This window comes from Hylobates moloch, unplaced genomic scaffold, assembly GCF_009828535.3.
Source record: "Hylobates moloch isolate HMO894 unplaced genomic scaffold, HMol_V3 SCAFFOLD_17, whole genome shotgun sequence".
Lineage (NCBI taxonomy): Eukaryota > Metazoa > Chordata > Mammalia > Primates > Hylobatidae > Hylobates > Hylobates moloch.
The window spans coordinates 58,876,930-58,894,275 of record NW_026652292.1 but is presented as its reverse complement, the minus strand read 5'-3'; the positions used below and the strand labels follow the sequence as shown (position 1 = coordinate 58,894,275).

The 17,346-nt window shown below is 35.0% G+C and overlaps 1 protein-coding gene across 3 annotated transcripts in view; it reads left to right on the top strand.

Annotated features, from left to right (window-relative positions):
- STIM2 (stromal interaction molecule 2) overlaps positions 1 to 17,346 on the top strand; it is a 178,786-nt gene that overhangs the window by 99,071 nt on the left and 62,369 nt on the right. For all 3 annotated transcript variants that reach the window (XM_058430140.1, XM_032135447.2, XM_032135446.2), the window contains exon 3: positions 7,209 to 7,323. In XM_058430140.1, the coding sequence (XP_058286123.1) occupies positions 7,209 to 7,323 (115 nt within the window). The remainder of the gene's footprint in view (positions 1 to 7,208; positions 7,324 to 17,346) is intronic.

Sequence of the window (17,346 nt, the reverse complement as noted above, 5' to 3'; positions counted from 1 at the left end):
CTTCAATATGTAATTTTTGTCTTGTTGGTATTCTCTTATCTACAAAAACTGCATACCTATGGTACAATCTACACACTCCTGTTATAGATAGAAATTTTGATTCTCTCTTAAACCATGAATTCAGATTGGAAGAAGCATTATGGCTTGAATGTGTTCCCCAAAATTTATGTGTTGGAAGCTTAATCCACAATGCAACAGTGTTGGGTGGTGGGGCCTCATGGGAGGTGCTTAGGCTATGAGGGGACTAGTGCCACAATAAAAAGGGCCTGTGGGAGTGGGTGCTCTCTCAAGCCCTTTAGCCTTGTGCTATATTAGGATGTAGTAAAAAGGCACTCACCAGATGATACTGGTGCCTTGATTTGGACTTCCCAGCCTCCAGAACTGTGAGAAAAATGAACTTATGTTCTTTATAAATAATCACCCAGTCTCAGTTATTCTGTGATAACAGCACAAAATGGACTAAGACAAAGCTGTTCTTTTGATAGAATGCCTCCTCTTATGTTACCCTATGACTCTGGGAATGCTTGTTCCAGTTCTGTGTTGTTCTTGGGAATTATCAAGCAGTGCCTTGGTGGATCCAAGTAACATTAGGCTAGAAGTTAAGGGAGAGTATGAAGATGTACATTAGAAGCTTTTATAGGTTTGTTGTTCTTTTTTTTAATGTATCAGATCAGCCATCATAGCTTCTAATCAGCATGAAAAATATTCCAGAGTGATCAAACTCAACCGATGTAATTTTATTAAATATCAGATAGCTATATTGTAAGCTTTTCTTTTTTATTAAGGGTAAACGGATATACCTGCTTTTACATTTTGCCCTGATGGTGTCATAATTTGTCAAATGTTTCTTACTGGTAGGCAGTTTGGATAGTCATAAAATTTTTATTCATAATATTGCAATGAAAACTCTTGAACTTTTTATACTGTTATGTGAGCGTTACTATAGAATAAATTCTGAAAAGTGGAAATTCTTGGTTAAAGGCAATGAGCATTTAACATTTTAATTGATATTGCTAGAATTTGCCCCCCACAAAGGTTACACTAGTTTGTACTCCCGCAGATGTATGAATATGCCATTTCCCACACAAAGTCCCGTCTTTTCAACTCAGGGGAACTGCCTGGCACTGTTGAGTTCCCTCTTCTTGCACCTTTTCCTAGAAATTCTCTCCAGGAACTCATTTAGGGCAGTCATATGGCACAGTTGTTTGTTACTGGTCTCTCAGGGATCACTGTTCTTTGTGTTCAGTGCCTTGTGTTCAGTGTCTTGAAAACTGTTGTTTGTATATTGTGTCTGTTTTTTAGTTGTTTTTTGAGGGCCTGTGGGTATGGTAAATCTGGTCCCTGTAACCTCATCTTTGCTGGTAATGCAAATTCTGACTTACTAAATTTTAGCAAATAAAACACAGAAGGAGATTTTTTTCATTTGTTAAATCTGAAATACTTACCTCCTCTACTTAAAGTGAATATTAACATGAATATTAATGTTAATTCCAAATGACTTGCTATATATATTTTTGATGTAATGGTGATTGGATATAATGTTAACTTATGTGATTGTGTGAGTATTGATCATGCATAAGTAATGGATGGCAAGAAGCACTCAAGTGGGTATTTAGGTATGCAGAGTTCTGGCATCAGAGGCCAAAGTCTAATGGTAGATTTTGGCTGGATCATGGTGGGTGGTGAAAGGACTTCTTACATGGCGGCAGCAAGAGAAAATGAGGAAGATTCAAAAGCAGACACCCCTGATAAGACCAAGACCATCAGATCTTGTGAGACTTACTGCCATGAGAACAGTATGGGGAAAACTGCCCCCATGATAGAAATTATCTCCCACCGGGTCCCTCTCACAACAGGTGGGAATTACAGGAGTACAATTCAAGATGAGATTTGGGTGGGTACACATCCAAACCATATCAGAGGATAAGATCAAGGTTATTAAAACGAGGAATGTCTTAGTAGTAACCTCTATCTCTGTACATATTACAGTGTGTTGGGTTGTGAGTCTCGGTCAAGATTTGGTATTGCTGTTCTTTGTAGATTTAATTCTTAGATCAGTGATTATCAGCTGGTTTTTGTAGTACCTCACACTGTCTTCATTCGTGTCCAGTAAATCATACAGAATATGCAAATCAAGGTAAAAATTCAGCTCATTATTTTGAAAAATAAATGATTTGCAATAAAATTAAAATAGTTGACATTGAGTGTCAACTATGTACCAAGCACTTTTTTTTTTTGCACTTCATGTGAAATAAAGAACTTAATCCTCATAACCCTTTGAAGGTGACCATTTTGCAGGTGAGAAAACTGAAGCACAGAGAGTCAAGTAACTTACTACAGTCATAAAACAAGTAGGAGATTTGGGATATCTGTGTAGTCTAGACCAAGTCTGTGCTCTCAAACACTATGCTATCTGTTTGCTAGAACAGTTTTAAGATGAAGAGAGAAACATGGGCAGCTCATGCTCTATTAACATGTTATCACATCTAAGAGTTTAGGAATCCATGCATTTATACAGAACATCCAGGTGAGCATGGTGGTGAAGAACTCAGACTTTAGAATTCTTTAAAACTTACTTCAGGAATTGGGTCTCCTTTTAAATAGCTATATGAAATAGAATACATTGCTGACTCTCTCTTAGCCTTACTTTTTTCATCTTTAAAAGTGGGAATAATAGTAGTACTTTTCTTGTGGATTTTTTCCTCTGAGACATTATACTAAGCTATTTTAGTAGTATTTTCAAGACCTTGCAATTGTTTATGAAGAACCCATCTGTTTTACTGACTCACATATCAGACCTTGGACATTGCGTTGTTTTGATGACAGGTGTGATTTGGGAAAGTCTCTGCTTACATTGTCAGTAAAGAAACTGGTTTTCTGCTGCATCCCTGTTATGTATTTTGTTTCAGGATATCTGAAATGGGTGTATTGGGCAACCTTACGTAAATGTCTGATATTCCCCAAAACATGTATTAAACCTTCCAATGTAATCAGAGTGATGCTCATTTATTCATGTTTTAAACTTTGACTGTAATTCAACACTGACATATAAAAACCACTCAAAATATTTTGTCTAACACTTTTGCATACACTATGTATGCATTTTAATTTAATCTTTGTAACCTTATGTAGTAGACAATTTTATTTTCCTCATTCTACAGAAGAGAAAAATGGGGCTAATGAGCAGTTAAATGCTTGCAAATGTCTTATAGTAAGTAGCGGAGTCAGGTTTTGAGTATATGTCAGACTCGAGTCTGCATGCCTAACTATGATGATAAATCACCTCTCTTGAGTATTGAGGTCTTAAAATTATGTATTTAAAAATAGAAGGTGAAACAGACTTATGCGAATCAGGACATAAATTGTGCAAAACAGGCCTCCCGAGGAACTAAAAGTAGAAAGTCACCAAGAATGGAGGCTGTTCTTGATGCTGTGTCTTTCCCTGTGGTCACCTCTGTTCTCTTTCATTATTTTCTCTTTCTGCATATTTATTGGCTTCATCTGTTTGCCTTACCACCTAGACCGTCCCGACTACTCATAAAATGGTACATTCAACATCAGTGTGTTTATCACCCTAAAAGTCCAGAGCCATGGCCAAGTGGTCCAGTTTTTCATGATCTCAGTTATAATTTCCTGTGAGAAGAATCCTGCCATCCGGGCACAGGCTCAGGGTTGTTCCCCTCTAGGTGAGGTGTCTGTCAGTCCTTTGATCAGATAGCTGTGGTTGTGGATGATAGATTGAGAGGGGGTGACTAGACACACAAAGGGATCTACACTAATATTGGTGAGTATTTGTCTGGGAAAAGGGTATGGCCTGAATACAGCCCCAGAATATGTCTATAATAACATATATCAGATTTTATTAAGGTGGTGTCATAAAAATAACAGCACAAATACAACATTTAAGTTACAGGTATGAGAAACTGAAATCAGTTTATTATATGAAAACTAACTTCCCCAAACTGGATATGTAAAGCATTAACTTTCAGTGGTACTGGAAGAGTTTATTTAAAAGAATCGTCTGAGCGAATCTTTTAAAAAGAATATTCAGTCATCATTTATTTGCTGAGCACTCCCTTATGTACCTTGTCAATTTAGGATTCCCTATAGTAGGTTTGCATATAACTGGATGTATTTACCAGGGAACTCTACATTATTTGCCATACATTGTTTGAAGACTCACTTCGTTGAATTTCAGATCCTATTTTCAGATTTCTCAATTCATGAATTCCAAATAAGAAGTATTTGTCTTTTGACAAATGAATACAAAGAAGAAATATTTGTCTTTTTTGTATGCATTTTCAGTTATTGGTGACTTTTAAAATTTCTCTAGTTACCCTACTTCATTGCTAAAATGGGAGGGGTTTTTAATAAGGTTTTTGAAAAGTCTGAACAGTCAGAATTATATGCCTTTTTCTTTAGGATACTGGGAAAAGGTTCCATAGAACTTGATGATTTTTAGTGTGTTTGGTTCATTTAAACATTTTCCAAACAAAAATATTTCTAATTATACTGGTTTCTAGTCACATTCTGTGATCAGCCTGTTGAAGATCTGTAAGATACAGAATATACTTTTATTTCATGTGGTTTATTATGAGTTATTGTGATATCCTGGAGTCATACTTCTGTTTTAAAACAAGTATTTTTAGATGGTAATTCCAGGGAAAATACAATTCATTGTGTTTATTCAATTTTCACCCAACTTGCTTAGGAATAGATAGTTCTTTTATACCAGATGAGCTATAGGTATCTTCAAAAGCTTTAAAAAATTAAAAAAATCTTTTATTTTGTTAAGTATGTTTGGCATATATCCATAAGCTCATTCTGGCTTTTCTAAAATAGTTAAGTGGCTAGAATACCATATCTAGTCATGTGGAAATTTGCTTATTTTCTGAAATATCTTGATCCTGAAATCACAGAACTCCACGTTTAGATTGTTTGTGTTCGTGTAGTAAAGATAATTTTTTAGGACATTGTTTTTAATATATATTACATAAATGAAACAGTTGCCATTTGTTCCAACTGATTGGACCATTTCCAAGACAGATTTCCTCCCCGCTGTGTCCATCATTATGATTTTCAGTCTAGAATTTCTTTCCAGCTCTTGGACCTTTTCCAAGATAGAGACAATTTCTGAGCATCTCTTTGGTAGTCTCTACTGGATTTTGAAGGTGTCAGTCAAGAAGAGTTGGATGACAGGAGGACTTGGAGCATTCAGGCAGGCTCCCTTAAATATAACTAACTTAAGGCACTATTTAGAGCAGACAACAGATTACATAGAATTTTTTAGTTTAGTACTTTTCAAACGTTTGATGACGAAGGACCAGATTTTTAATTTCCAATATATATGTACAGGGTGGACAAGGTGAGCATATTATATGCTTGGCCCATATGCTGTGGAAGTGTTTTCTAATTACCATAATGCTGACACTACTCTGCTGAATGACCACATGTTCAACAGTGTTGTTGATCCTAGAACATTGTTTCTTTATTTTGCTCCCAAGGTTGTTGAGCCTCAGAAAAGTTAAATGGTTTGCTCAATGTTATACAGTTGTTAAAATTTTCTTGTTTAGTTTCAGTAGAGAACAACTCTACTCAGGCAGAATTTGGTCTTTTTTCTGAAGGTGATGTTCATTGCCAGTTCTGACTTTTACAGTCAGAAAAAAATGCCTCTGGCATTTGTAGCTGTGGGGGAATTTTCAGTTTCTGCATTGTGGACTTCTGAAATCTTTTACGTGATCTTATAGTTTTGGAGCAATAGAAAAAAAAGATACCACATAAAATAACAAAGCAAGAAAAATAAAAAATATTGAGGTAGAAAAAGCATAAACAATTTAAAAACTATTAGTTTCACATAATTAGAGTAATGGGTACATATATGAGGAAAGTATCAAGAGATAAGGCCTAAAAGATTCTCAGAGATAAGATTAATAAGTGGTATTAAGCCATAAAATGGAGTTTGCTTTTTATTGTTAGACAATGGGAAACGGTTTAAAAAGTAATATAGAACAGGTTAGTTTTTAGCAAAGATAATTTTAATGCCTTTTTTTTTTTTTTTTTAAGAGACAGGTTCTTGCCTTGTTGCCCAGGTTGGAGTGCAGTGGTGTAATCATAGCTCACTGCAACCTCAAATTCCTGGGCTCAAGCAGTTCTCCTGCCTCAGCCTATCTCTCTCTATATTTTAAAGTAAGATTAATAGAAGGTATACTTCAGTTTTGTAAAGTATACTTTAGCTCTAAACACCATAATCAAATGTCTTTGAATTAAAAGTGGTAGCTTTAAAAAGGCAGAACATAGAAATATGATGCAGTAATTGAAAAGATTATCATCTATTATGTTTTGAAACATCTCTGTCACCAAGTATTTGGTAAAAATGAATGCAGTGATATTGAGGCAGTATATTATGCTGTTGAATATAACCAAATGGCTTGTGTTGGAATTTCAGCTCTGATATTCATTATTTTTTGAACCTTGGGCAAATTACTTAGCCTCTTTGGGCCTTGGTTTCTCATCTATTGAACGAAGATAAATAATACTTTCTTATAGGACTGTTGTAAAGGCAAATGACTTTCTCTGTATGGATAGATATACAGTGGTCCCTTGGTGTCTGTGGGGGATTAGTTTCAGGACTCCCTCTTCCTCACGGATACCAAAATTCATGGATACTCAAATCCCTTATATAAAAATGATGCAGTATTTGGATATAACCTACAGACATCCTCCCATATACTTTAAATTGTCTCTAGATTACTTATAGTACTTAATACAGTATAAATGCTGTGTAAATAGTTGTTGTATTGTTTAGGGAATAATGATTTTTAAAACTCTGTACATGTTCAGTACAGACACAGCCATCTATTTTCCCCCAAATATTCTCAATCCCACGAATACTGAACCCACAGATACGGAGGGGGTGACTGTATACACCTATTTGTTATATAACTTAGAATAATACCTGGTAAATAATAAACATTGAATAAGTACTTTTACTGCTGTTGCTGGTGGTGGTGGCATTATGATTAGTAGCAGAAGACATTTCATTAAATACATTTTACAAACATGTAAGAATAATGTGACTACAATACCAAAAATTTACCAGTTACTCTTTGAAAATAGTCACCCACTGGATGTCAGATTTTATCTTTTTCTCCAGTTATCAAGAGTAAGGTAATGAATTTATATTTAACTTAGTGTTTTCTCTTCTATAGTTCATCAGAGAAGATATGAAATATAAAGATGCTACCAATAAACACAGCCATCTGCACAGAGAAGATAAACATATAACAATTGAGGATTTATGGAAACGATGGAAAACATCAGAAGGTAAGACTGCCTTCGTGATCTGGCTCCCTCCCCGTCTGCACATCTAGCCTGCTTAGTTGTTCTTAACTCACTTATAGTATGCTTTTACCAAAAAAATCAAAATAACATTTCTGTGAGGATATTTATATTTTAGTAAATAATTTTCCCTTCTTGTTTTTGAAAGATGATTTTTATCTTTCTGAGAGTCATTAAGCAGCAGGCTGTTCTCATATAATTATAGTAGAATAAATAAGATAATGCATGTCTGAGAGCCTAAAGTTGTAAAGCATTATTTCAGCTATTACATGACATTATTATAAAAGGTTTAGCAAATAAACATACGGAAACACCAAGTTTTCCTTTTAGTTGTGGAGAATAGTTCCTAATGTTTTTAGGAGGCTATTACTGTTAAGCTTTTTCTTAAGTAAATCCTTTATGATGTCTCGTAATAGTTGTATGATAAAATTGGATAATTAGTGTTTTATTCGCTTTTCTACTGTTAAGTTCTCAAGCTGTATTATGGACAGTAAGTGTTTAGTACAGGAAAAGTCTGTGATCTAAAAATCTCAACTTGGTTCCTAATACTAGGAAGTTACTAAAATTAAAAAAATTTTACAAGTCCACTAAACTTACATTTTGTTTTCAGTAACTCAACTAAAATTCCTTGTTTCTAATGCTTCTGTTCTTTCATGAAAGTCAGCAATTATTTTGTAAGCATATATTTTTCTCTGAAAAATTAAATGAAATTAAAGGGACCGATTACCAATTAAGAGTGTAAAGAAATAATAAAGTTTACTTGAGTCATTATAATAACATTTAGAAGCAGGAAAATAAATAAAACTGTCCCACCAATGCTCAGTATTTTTCTTAGTGTAGAAGATGGTAGATAGCTTGCTTACATGTGTTTCTGTTGAAATACACTTGGATTGGGGGAAGAAAGAAGAAAACAATTATGGACTTCAAAGAAAAATATATAGACTTTAAAAAAACCTCTCCATTTCTCTTCCCTACACCATTTAAAAATAACATGAGCTTGTATAGGAATAGAAATAAACAAATATCAGTTTCATGAGGAAAAGTGAAAATGGTGGGGAACTCAGCAACAAACTTATTTTACTGACATGATACAGCTCCGCAATCCATAGATACTAAGAAGGGAGGTGGAGATCCATTACAAAGTCTATTGCTATTAGTATTTTTTTAAGGATTAAAATATGTAGTATATTGATTGGAACCCACCTGACTATGTTTGAATGAAGAAAAAAATATTTGACCACTTAGCTCTTGTACTACCTTTGTTCAGCCACTATCATCTCTTGCCTGGATAATTGTGGCAGCCTAATTCATCTCCCTTTGTTTATGCTCTGCTGTAGTCTCTTCTTCACCTAGCAGAGTACTCTAAAATGTAAATTAGATCTGCTCATTACTCTATAGTGGCTCAGAGTAATCGTCCAAATCTTTACAAAGGCCTGTAAGCCTCTACATGTCCTGCCTTCTATTTCCACCTCTCTCTCATCTCTTACCTCTTCTATTCCATCCATCTCTCTCACTCACTGTGCTCCATTCATTCTGGACCTGTTGCTATTCCACAAATGCAGGAATGCACACGTCCTCATGGCTAACTCCATCACCTCCTTTGTTAAAGTCTTTATCAAGGGCTCTGCTCTCAGTGAAACCACTCTGGCCACCCTGTTTAACATTGCTAACCTCCCCTTTTACTCATTTTTTTTTTCAGGTACTCTTGGTCTTTCTTACTCAGCTTCACACTTTCCTTTTCCCCATCATGTATCACCTTCTAAGATACTATATAATTGACTTATTCATTATATATATCTCCCTTCTCTCTCTGCCTCACCCCCAAGAATGTAAGTGTTATAGGGCAGGGGAACTTTGTGTGTTTTATTTATTAATGTGTCCTAAATAAAGAGGACTCTATTCTTAAACTCCTTTTTGTTTTCCCACCCTAGTGACTTTCGTGAGATCTTTTGTGATCTATGAGAATGTTTGTTTGCTTGATTTTTTTTTTTTTTTTTTTAAGCTAAGGCCTTTTCAAGTTGAATGACCTCTTAAACCTCTTTTTCCCTAGGCTTTCACCTTAATCTGAGATCTAACCATTATGATAATGAGGGATTTCCCCAGTTCAAACAGTTGACCTAAGTTATCTCCTCTCTGCTTCCTTTTCTCTAAGCCCCAGTTGGCTATATAACCTTACAGAGCCTGGGAGAAGTAGTCTCAGGATTCCTAGTAATGCAGCTGTATGGGATGAAAGAGAGAGGAGTCAAGTGATAGTAAACTTTCACTAGAAGCTTTGTAATGACCTAATTGATTTTTCTCAATCCATGTCAGACTCTGTTTATTAAAGGGGTCATGGAAGGGTGGGGTATTGTTGCTAGAGCACTGGTTTTTAAAACATTCAGGCTCCAGGAGGAGTCCCAGAGACAGGGCATGTTGAGTGTGCAGGGCTCTGCTTTTATCTGTTATATTTTGTTTCTGTTTAAAATTTCTCTGGAGAAATGAAAAGTAGTTCTTCTGAAAAAGTTTGAAAACTGCTGAAGTAGAGATTAGAATATACCCCTAACAATAACATGTAATTCAAGATTGTTTGCTTGAATATATACAAAAATGTGTGGGGGTGTGTGTATATGTGTATTTATACACAAAGTGTGTATGTGTATATATACATATATATAAAAAACGCACTCACACACATACATACACGTGCAAATATATGCATTCATTCTTTGCTCATCATTGTTGTGTCTCCTGTGCCTAGCGCAGTGCATTCACTTTGTATTTAGTAGTGAATGTTCACTTCGATATTCAGTAAATAATTGTTGAATGAATGAAAGTGTAATGCCTGATGAGTACTGGATGCTTAGTAATTAAGTTGGTCAAATGTTTTGAGTACAGGCATTTCTGTTATTAGACATTACGTGTATTTCTTAAAAACTTACGTTTTTTAAAATTGTGAACTTAAAAATGACAGTTTATGGGAAAAATGGGACTGAAGGAGACTACTCAAAACCTATACAACTTATTAGCCATGGCATTAACAGTATTAGTAAAAGTACTAGTACAGGCTGGGCGCGGTGGTTCATGCCTGTAATCCCAGCACTTTGGGAGGCCGAGGTGAGCAGACCACCTGAGATCAGGAGTTCAAGACCAGCCCAGCCAACATGGCAAAACCCTGTCTCTACTAAAAATACAAAAATTAACCAGGCTTGGTGGCATGCTCCTGTAATCCCAGCTACTAGGGAGGCTTAGGCAGCAGAATCACTTGAACCTGGGAGTGTGCTCTACTGCACTCCATCTCAAAAAAAAAAAAAAAAAAATACTTGTACTGCTAAAAAGAATTTTAAATTCCTAATCAATACATACTATATAGTAGATATAGGAATTTACATTAAAAATAATGAAGATAACTTTATAGAAGGATAGATGGGGGGTTCTAGTAGAGTTGAGGTTGCTAAAAAATGAAGACAAGGGCAAAGTGCATGAAGATGAGAACTGAGCAACAAGCATTTCCAAGACTGAGGCTCTGGCCAAATTGAGCAAAGATGAAGAAGGAGGGTAAGTGGAAGCTCCTGTTTGTAGCTTGCTGTATTGGCAGTTAGTATACCTTGCATCCATTTGATATTACTTGGCGATGTGAAATGATACCATGTTTGGAAAAGTCACATACGAAATGATGTGACTTTTGCATTGACGTGACCCCTAATTACTAGTGGCACATAAACTAATTCATGTTACAGAAGCACATGCAGCAAAATAGACTGTATCTATTAGGTGCTAAACAAGCATTGCATTGGATCCTGGGGATTAATGATGACTTAAACATGGATCTGGGGTATACAGAGCAAATTGCTGAGTAGGAAAGACAAAGAAAACAAATAATTACACTATAAGGTGATAAGTACAATAATAGGAGTAAGTTTAGGGTATGGAGATAGCTCACTGGAGGGAGTGATTAGCTCACTATTATACACAGAAAGTGGTGTTTGGGTTGACCCAGGAGTTCTAGAAGGAGACAAGAAGTAGAACATAAATAGTAGCTCCCCCATGACATCTTTTTTTTTTCTTGAAATAGACAGCATTTTGCTCTGTCACCCAGGCCGGAGTGCAGTGGTATGATCATACCTCACTGCAGCCTCAAATTCCTGGGCTCAAGTGAGCCACTGGAGTAGTTGAGACTATGGGCGTGCACCACCACGACTGGCTTATTTTTGATTTTTTGTTGGGACGGGATCTTACTATGTTGCCCAGTCGTGTCTCCAGCTCCTGGCCTCAAGCAGTCCTCTTGTCTTGGCTTCCTAAAGCACTAGGATTACAGGTGGGAGTCACCACACCCAGCCTCCTTCTTTAGTTACCTGAAAATTTGCTAGAAGTGAAAGTGGAGGTGGCATGCTATAGGAAGTATGTAGGCTTTCAAACTATACAGCTTTAAATTCTGGCTCTTCTATTTATGAACAGTGAGACATTGGACAGATTTGGAAAATTCACTTATAAGATGTAATTCTTGTGTGACATAAATCAGTAATGTAATAAAAGTACCTGACATAATTTATGGCAACACCTGTTAGGCACTTAGTAAAGGTTGATTCTCTCATTCACTAATAATGCGAAATAAACTAAAAAGTTCAGCCATATTCAAAGTTTTATACTGTTTTTGACTTAGTCTCACAATATTTATTGATAAAATGAACAGACTAAGCTATATATATACCATGATTGTGTGCAAACTCTGGACAGTGAAATGTACCCAAGATCTTTCTGGAATGTTGTCAACTGCGGAAAAGTAAGATTGTTTTATGCAGAAGTTGATCCTGACCTCAAATAGAATTTCAGCAATGACTTTAATGCAGTGTGTGTGTGTGTGTGTGTGTGTGTGTGTGTGTGTAGAGAGAATGCTTGGTCAAGTTGCACATGGCAACTGTCTAATGCAAATGAAAGCCATTTAAAAACTAGTGTTAGATTTCAGATAGATTTTGATAAACTGGAAACGTTGTGAGAATTACTGATTGTATTTAAATAGTAGCCAGATACCTAATGCAGGAAAATGTAGATGGAAAATTATTGGTTATATACAAGATTTAGAGACTATAGTAGATAAAAAACTGATTAAGTAATACACTGTTTTTAAAATGAAAACTCACTGGGTTAGTTATTATAACATGTGACAACCATGAGGTAATCTTTCCATCATGTTCAGCGCAAGTCTTAACTTACCTAAGGTCACTGTTTAATTTTGGGCTTTACAAATTGAATAGACATTTGGAAATTTAAGATAATGTTTATCTATTTTAAGGATTAAAAATTTAAAGCAACTGAAATAGTCTGAGAGAAGAAAGATACAGGCACTTAATAATGGTTATTTTCAAGTATACTTAAAGGCTAGCCAGAGACTAAATGACCAAGAGTATTTTCTTTCTGTTTAGGACATCGAAAATATAAATATTTTATAAAAGGAAATATAAAGAAAAAAATTTCTGACCATGGGTATAAAATTCCTAAAAGTAAGGGAAGTTATAAATATTTTAAAAATATATAGAACCTTTATAGCCATGATTTTTCTTCTGGGTATGAAAGTATAAAGGGATTTCTAAATGTTGATAAAATCCACCAGCTCTTTAAAGTGTATGATGTTGGTTACAATGAGACTAGAATAAAAAAACTGTAAGTAGAAAAGTGTGTATTGTTTAGCATTATCAGAAGAGTAACTTAAAACGTAAGCCTTGCAGATAATAAGGTAGTGTTATCTTTGTGGCATCCATCAACAAAATATTTATTTGTATATTTACAATATGCATCACACTCATTAGTAGAAAATAAGGAAGTATGAGAGACAACCTTTCTCCTCCAGGAGCTTAACGATGTTTTGCATGTATGCAGATGAAATGTTAAATAGCAATTCAAGAAGGTTTGATTAAATACTATATAAATGACAAGATTGTAGGAATCTAAGAGAATGGACAGATTTATTACAGGGAAGACTTCATTAGGGAGATGGCTCTTCAACAAGACTTTGGAAGGTAAAATTTTCATAGAAATAAGAAAGAGAGGGATATACAAGTTAGCACATTAAAATGAGTCCAGATCTAAATGCTAAATCCTTCAATTAAGCATAATTTACACAAGAGATAATACATTTTTAGTGTATGTGAGATAATAATAAACACTTTAAAAATTTTGTCTTTTGCTCTTACCACGTAGTGCGTAACCATCTTGTGTCTTAGTTCTGTCATCTTTTAAATGGGAGTAAAAGTTGTCTACCACATAGTAAGTGATGAACAGATATCTATTATTACTGTTTTTGTAAGGTAAATCTGACCATGGCACATTTATGGGATATTGCAGACTCATATTGCTGGAAGAGGCACTGAGTTGGAGAATACTGGGAGATTGGGTCAGAGGAGACCAGACTGTATTGAGTCTCTGTGTAAATCTGATGAGCAGCTCCAAGAGTGGCAAGTATGATTCCACTCATACTCCAGTGCTTACCAATCCATAGTGATTTGCTGGAGCACTGTATTAAGGAAGTTTGGTCTGTATCTGTCTTGGTAGCAAAAAAGGATATTATTTTAGCAATTATCTATTAGCAATATTTACTGTGTGGGAGGTGGTAGTGTATTTTAGCATTTTATCATCATTGTACTAAGTATTAAGAGCTACTATAGCTTTTTGCTTTAGAAGGCTTGGTAATGTAGAAGAGTTATAAAAAGACAAATTCACTATTGGCAGGAACATTAGCATTGAGTTGAATATAATGTGGCTTTGAGTGGGAAGAATGAAACATGAATTCTGAGCAGTGTTTTAAAGGAAGATTTGGGTTAACTTTTCCCCTGTGTTTAGAATGAATTCCAGTTTTTTTCTCCCTGTGATTTTTGGATCTACTGGGCCTGGAGGGGGGTTTATTTAACTGATTCATACATGAAAAATTTTCTAGTAAATGCTTATTATGAGAAAGCCCTTGTCCTAGGTACAAAAGATACACACATGAAGAATGTGTTCTCTGTCCTCCACTTGTCTACAGTCTGTTGGAGAAAGATCTTTTAACAAGTAATTAAGGGATGTGCTATGATCTGTAACTGAGATTATGTAGAAGGCACTGTGGGATAATAAAAGGAAAAGCATGTCCATCCACCTACAGAACTTAAGTAAAGCCAGACGAGCTGCATTAAGGAACATTTACTTTTCATCTCTTGTCACTCCTTCAGTGAGAGACACTGTGCTAGATTAATAGATAGGAGGATATTTGTATTTAATATAACGCATTGAAAAAACACAAGGCTGTTAATATGCCACAAATACCTGTGCTCTTTTAGTAAATCAGGTTTTAACACTTTTCTGCTTTCCTACAATGCTTTTAGCTTTAGGAGAAGTTCTTGTTATAGACACAGTGGAGGGACTGAGTTTTAATTGTTCACAGAAAGCACCTTATGCAAGGGAAGGTCCATTCTTGAGGTAGAGTGTAGTTTCAGAGTAACAGGTGTCATCATTTCTACCACTAACAAAAGGTCTTTAATAGTCCAGGTTTCTTCTGTGAAGAGAATAGGTGACAACAGTATGTTGCTCATTCACTCTGTCAACCAACATTTAAGGGAGTTTAACGTGGGTTTGCTAGAAAAATAGTGTAAGTCTTTCTTGATTAATTTACAAATTTGGCAAACATTGTTTTGTATTAATCATTAGTTAGAATTGATTTTTGTACTTCATACAGCGTTTGCCCCCTTTTCCCTTTATTATCAAATAGCTTTCTTTTTATAAAATTATCCAAATAAGTTCATAGCACTCACAGTAAGTTGCTGATTGCTCTTAATCATGACCTTATGTTAGCATTTTAATGTCTCTATTCCCTTCACTTCAAATCTACCCATCAGGGCTGTTTTGGTTTTATTAATTTTCTTCTTTTTCTCTTTCTCTTTCTGTTTTATTATTGTCCGTTCTTCCGCTTTTACTTAAGTACACTTGAGTTTTGGAGATTTTGGATCATTGCATATGCTGATTTACTGGGATTAATTCTGTCTTTTTAGTTTGTGGAAGATACTTTGAGACAATCCTGCCTTCTTTACATAGATTGTTCTTGGTTTTATTCTGAAATAGAGACCCCCTCTCAGAAGAAGATGCAGAGACCAACTACCTATCATATCTCTCTGTCCTGTAGAAAACTTGACAATTCTATTCTGTAGGAACACGTGAAATAAATGTTTTGAGCCTTGTTTTTTCTCACATAACAAGTTTTCCAGTATATAATTCAACATATGAAGCTTTTCTTATGATTTAAGGAGGTACTATTCTAAGATTGTTTGTGAGTTTGCCTTATGGTTTTCTGTACACCTGAATTATTCTACATTTCTCCTCTGCTATGTTCACAGACTCAAGGGATACCTCAAGGTTGGAGTACAGTAACAGAACCTTCTGCAGAAGGTAAAAATGAGGGCTGTCCACTTTTCACTGTGACGGACTATCTAGAAAACAGTAGCCTTTTTTGGACATCATATTGTCCTTTCTACCCTTTTCCTAGTAATTGGAAATCAGTTGCATATGAGTGTGTGTTACATTTTCCTTTATCCGTCTTTGTTTTGGGAAAGAGGTGGGAAGGAGGGACTCAGGAAATAGTTTTAGATTTTCAAATGTATGTTATTGCAGGAGAGTCACTATATTATATTCTACTTTATGTAGAACAAATATTCCTGTTGCTTTTGAATAAAGGACTTGTTTGTTGAGAATGACATTGTCTTCAAAGATGGTCAGTTAATTTTTTTTTCTTTTCAGACAAGTCTTATGCTTACTTGAGTCTTTTCCCCCCATTTAACTGAATGTTACTTAGCATTTTAGTAGCGACTGTAATAGAAATAATGTAAATTACAAATATTAATACAATGAAAACTAAAACTTTCCAAGGTATTAGCCAGCCTTTTGAATTTGAATATGACCTTTGATCTTTCTAAAAATTCTAAACATTTCTATGATTCTGATATGTATATTTATGTATATATTACATATATAAATATGTAGCTCAGAGGAAATGAATGATAAAAAATAGAATAAATCACTCAGCATGTTTTTATATCTTATAATTAAAAACCATTTCACTCTCTGGATGGTTACCCTGCATAGAATAGAACAACTAAAGCTTATATCTTTCTATCTTTCTCATCTCATCTGGTTTTATATTTTAAAGATAAGAACCTCTTCAATAAAAGGTCCTCAGTAAGCATTCTTCTAACCCTTGGATAATCTTCTGTTTCTCACTCTCTTTGCATCAACATTAATTCTTTCAGGATGTTGAAAATAATAGACCATTTAGATACTTTTGATTTCAGTGTTTTAATCAGATAATTACTTAATAGTTTGAAATTAAGAATCTAGATCAGTCTGACAAAATGAACCAGAATGGCAGTTTTCATAGAAGGAAATTTATCGTTTTTATTTCCAGCAACTTTTCTTACCAAATAATCAGCTAAAAAAAATGCAAAGCAGGTGTTTATCACTAGGAGATTATAGTTGCATAAGGGCAATGTTCTAAAAGCAAACAAAGAGATTTGTGATTCACTCACATAAAGGTATAATAATTCAAGTCATATAAATTGAGAGTTCACCAAAAGAAGGAAAGGGAGAGAGTAGCCTTGGGGAAGATTGGCATTAAGGCAAAGGCAAAGAATTGATGAATGAAATCAGTAATGGCCATCAGAGACATGGAGGGAGAATCAGGAAGGCACAGTGTCATGAGCATCTAGAGAGGGGAGTGTTTTCAGGAAGGGATAGATGGTAATGTAGTAGGGCGCATAGACTTGCCATATTGCAAAGTGTCTGCCAAGAGTCCTCCTGAATAATTCTTCATTTAGGTCTCAGTAATAAGAATAGATGTACTGCTGAGCAGACATTTTGTGTTTATATTGTGAATCCTGTGACTGATTTTGCTTCCTTGTCTGCCTTTTGTAACTGTTATTAAGGATCTCATATATTTTGTAAGTGCCTTTAACAGCTTCATTTCATCTTCCTGGTCCAGCGACATCTTTCATCTTTTATTCTGTTTGCATTGTA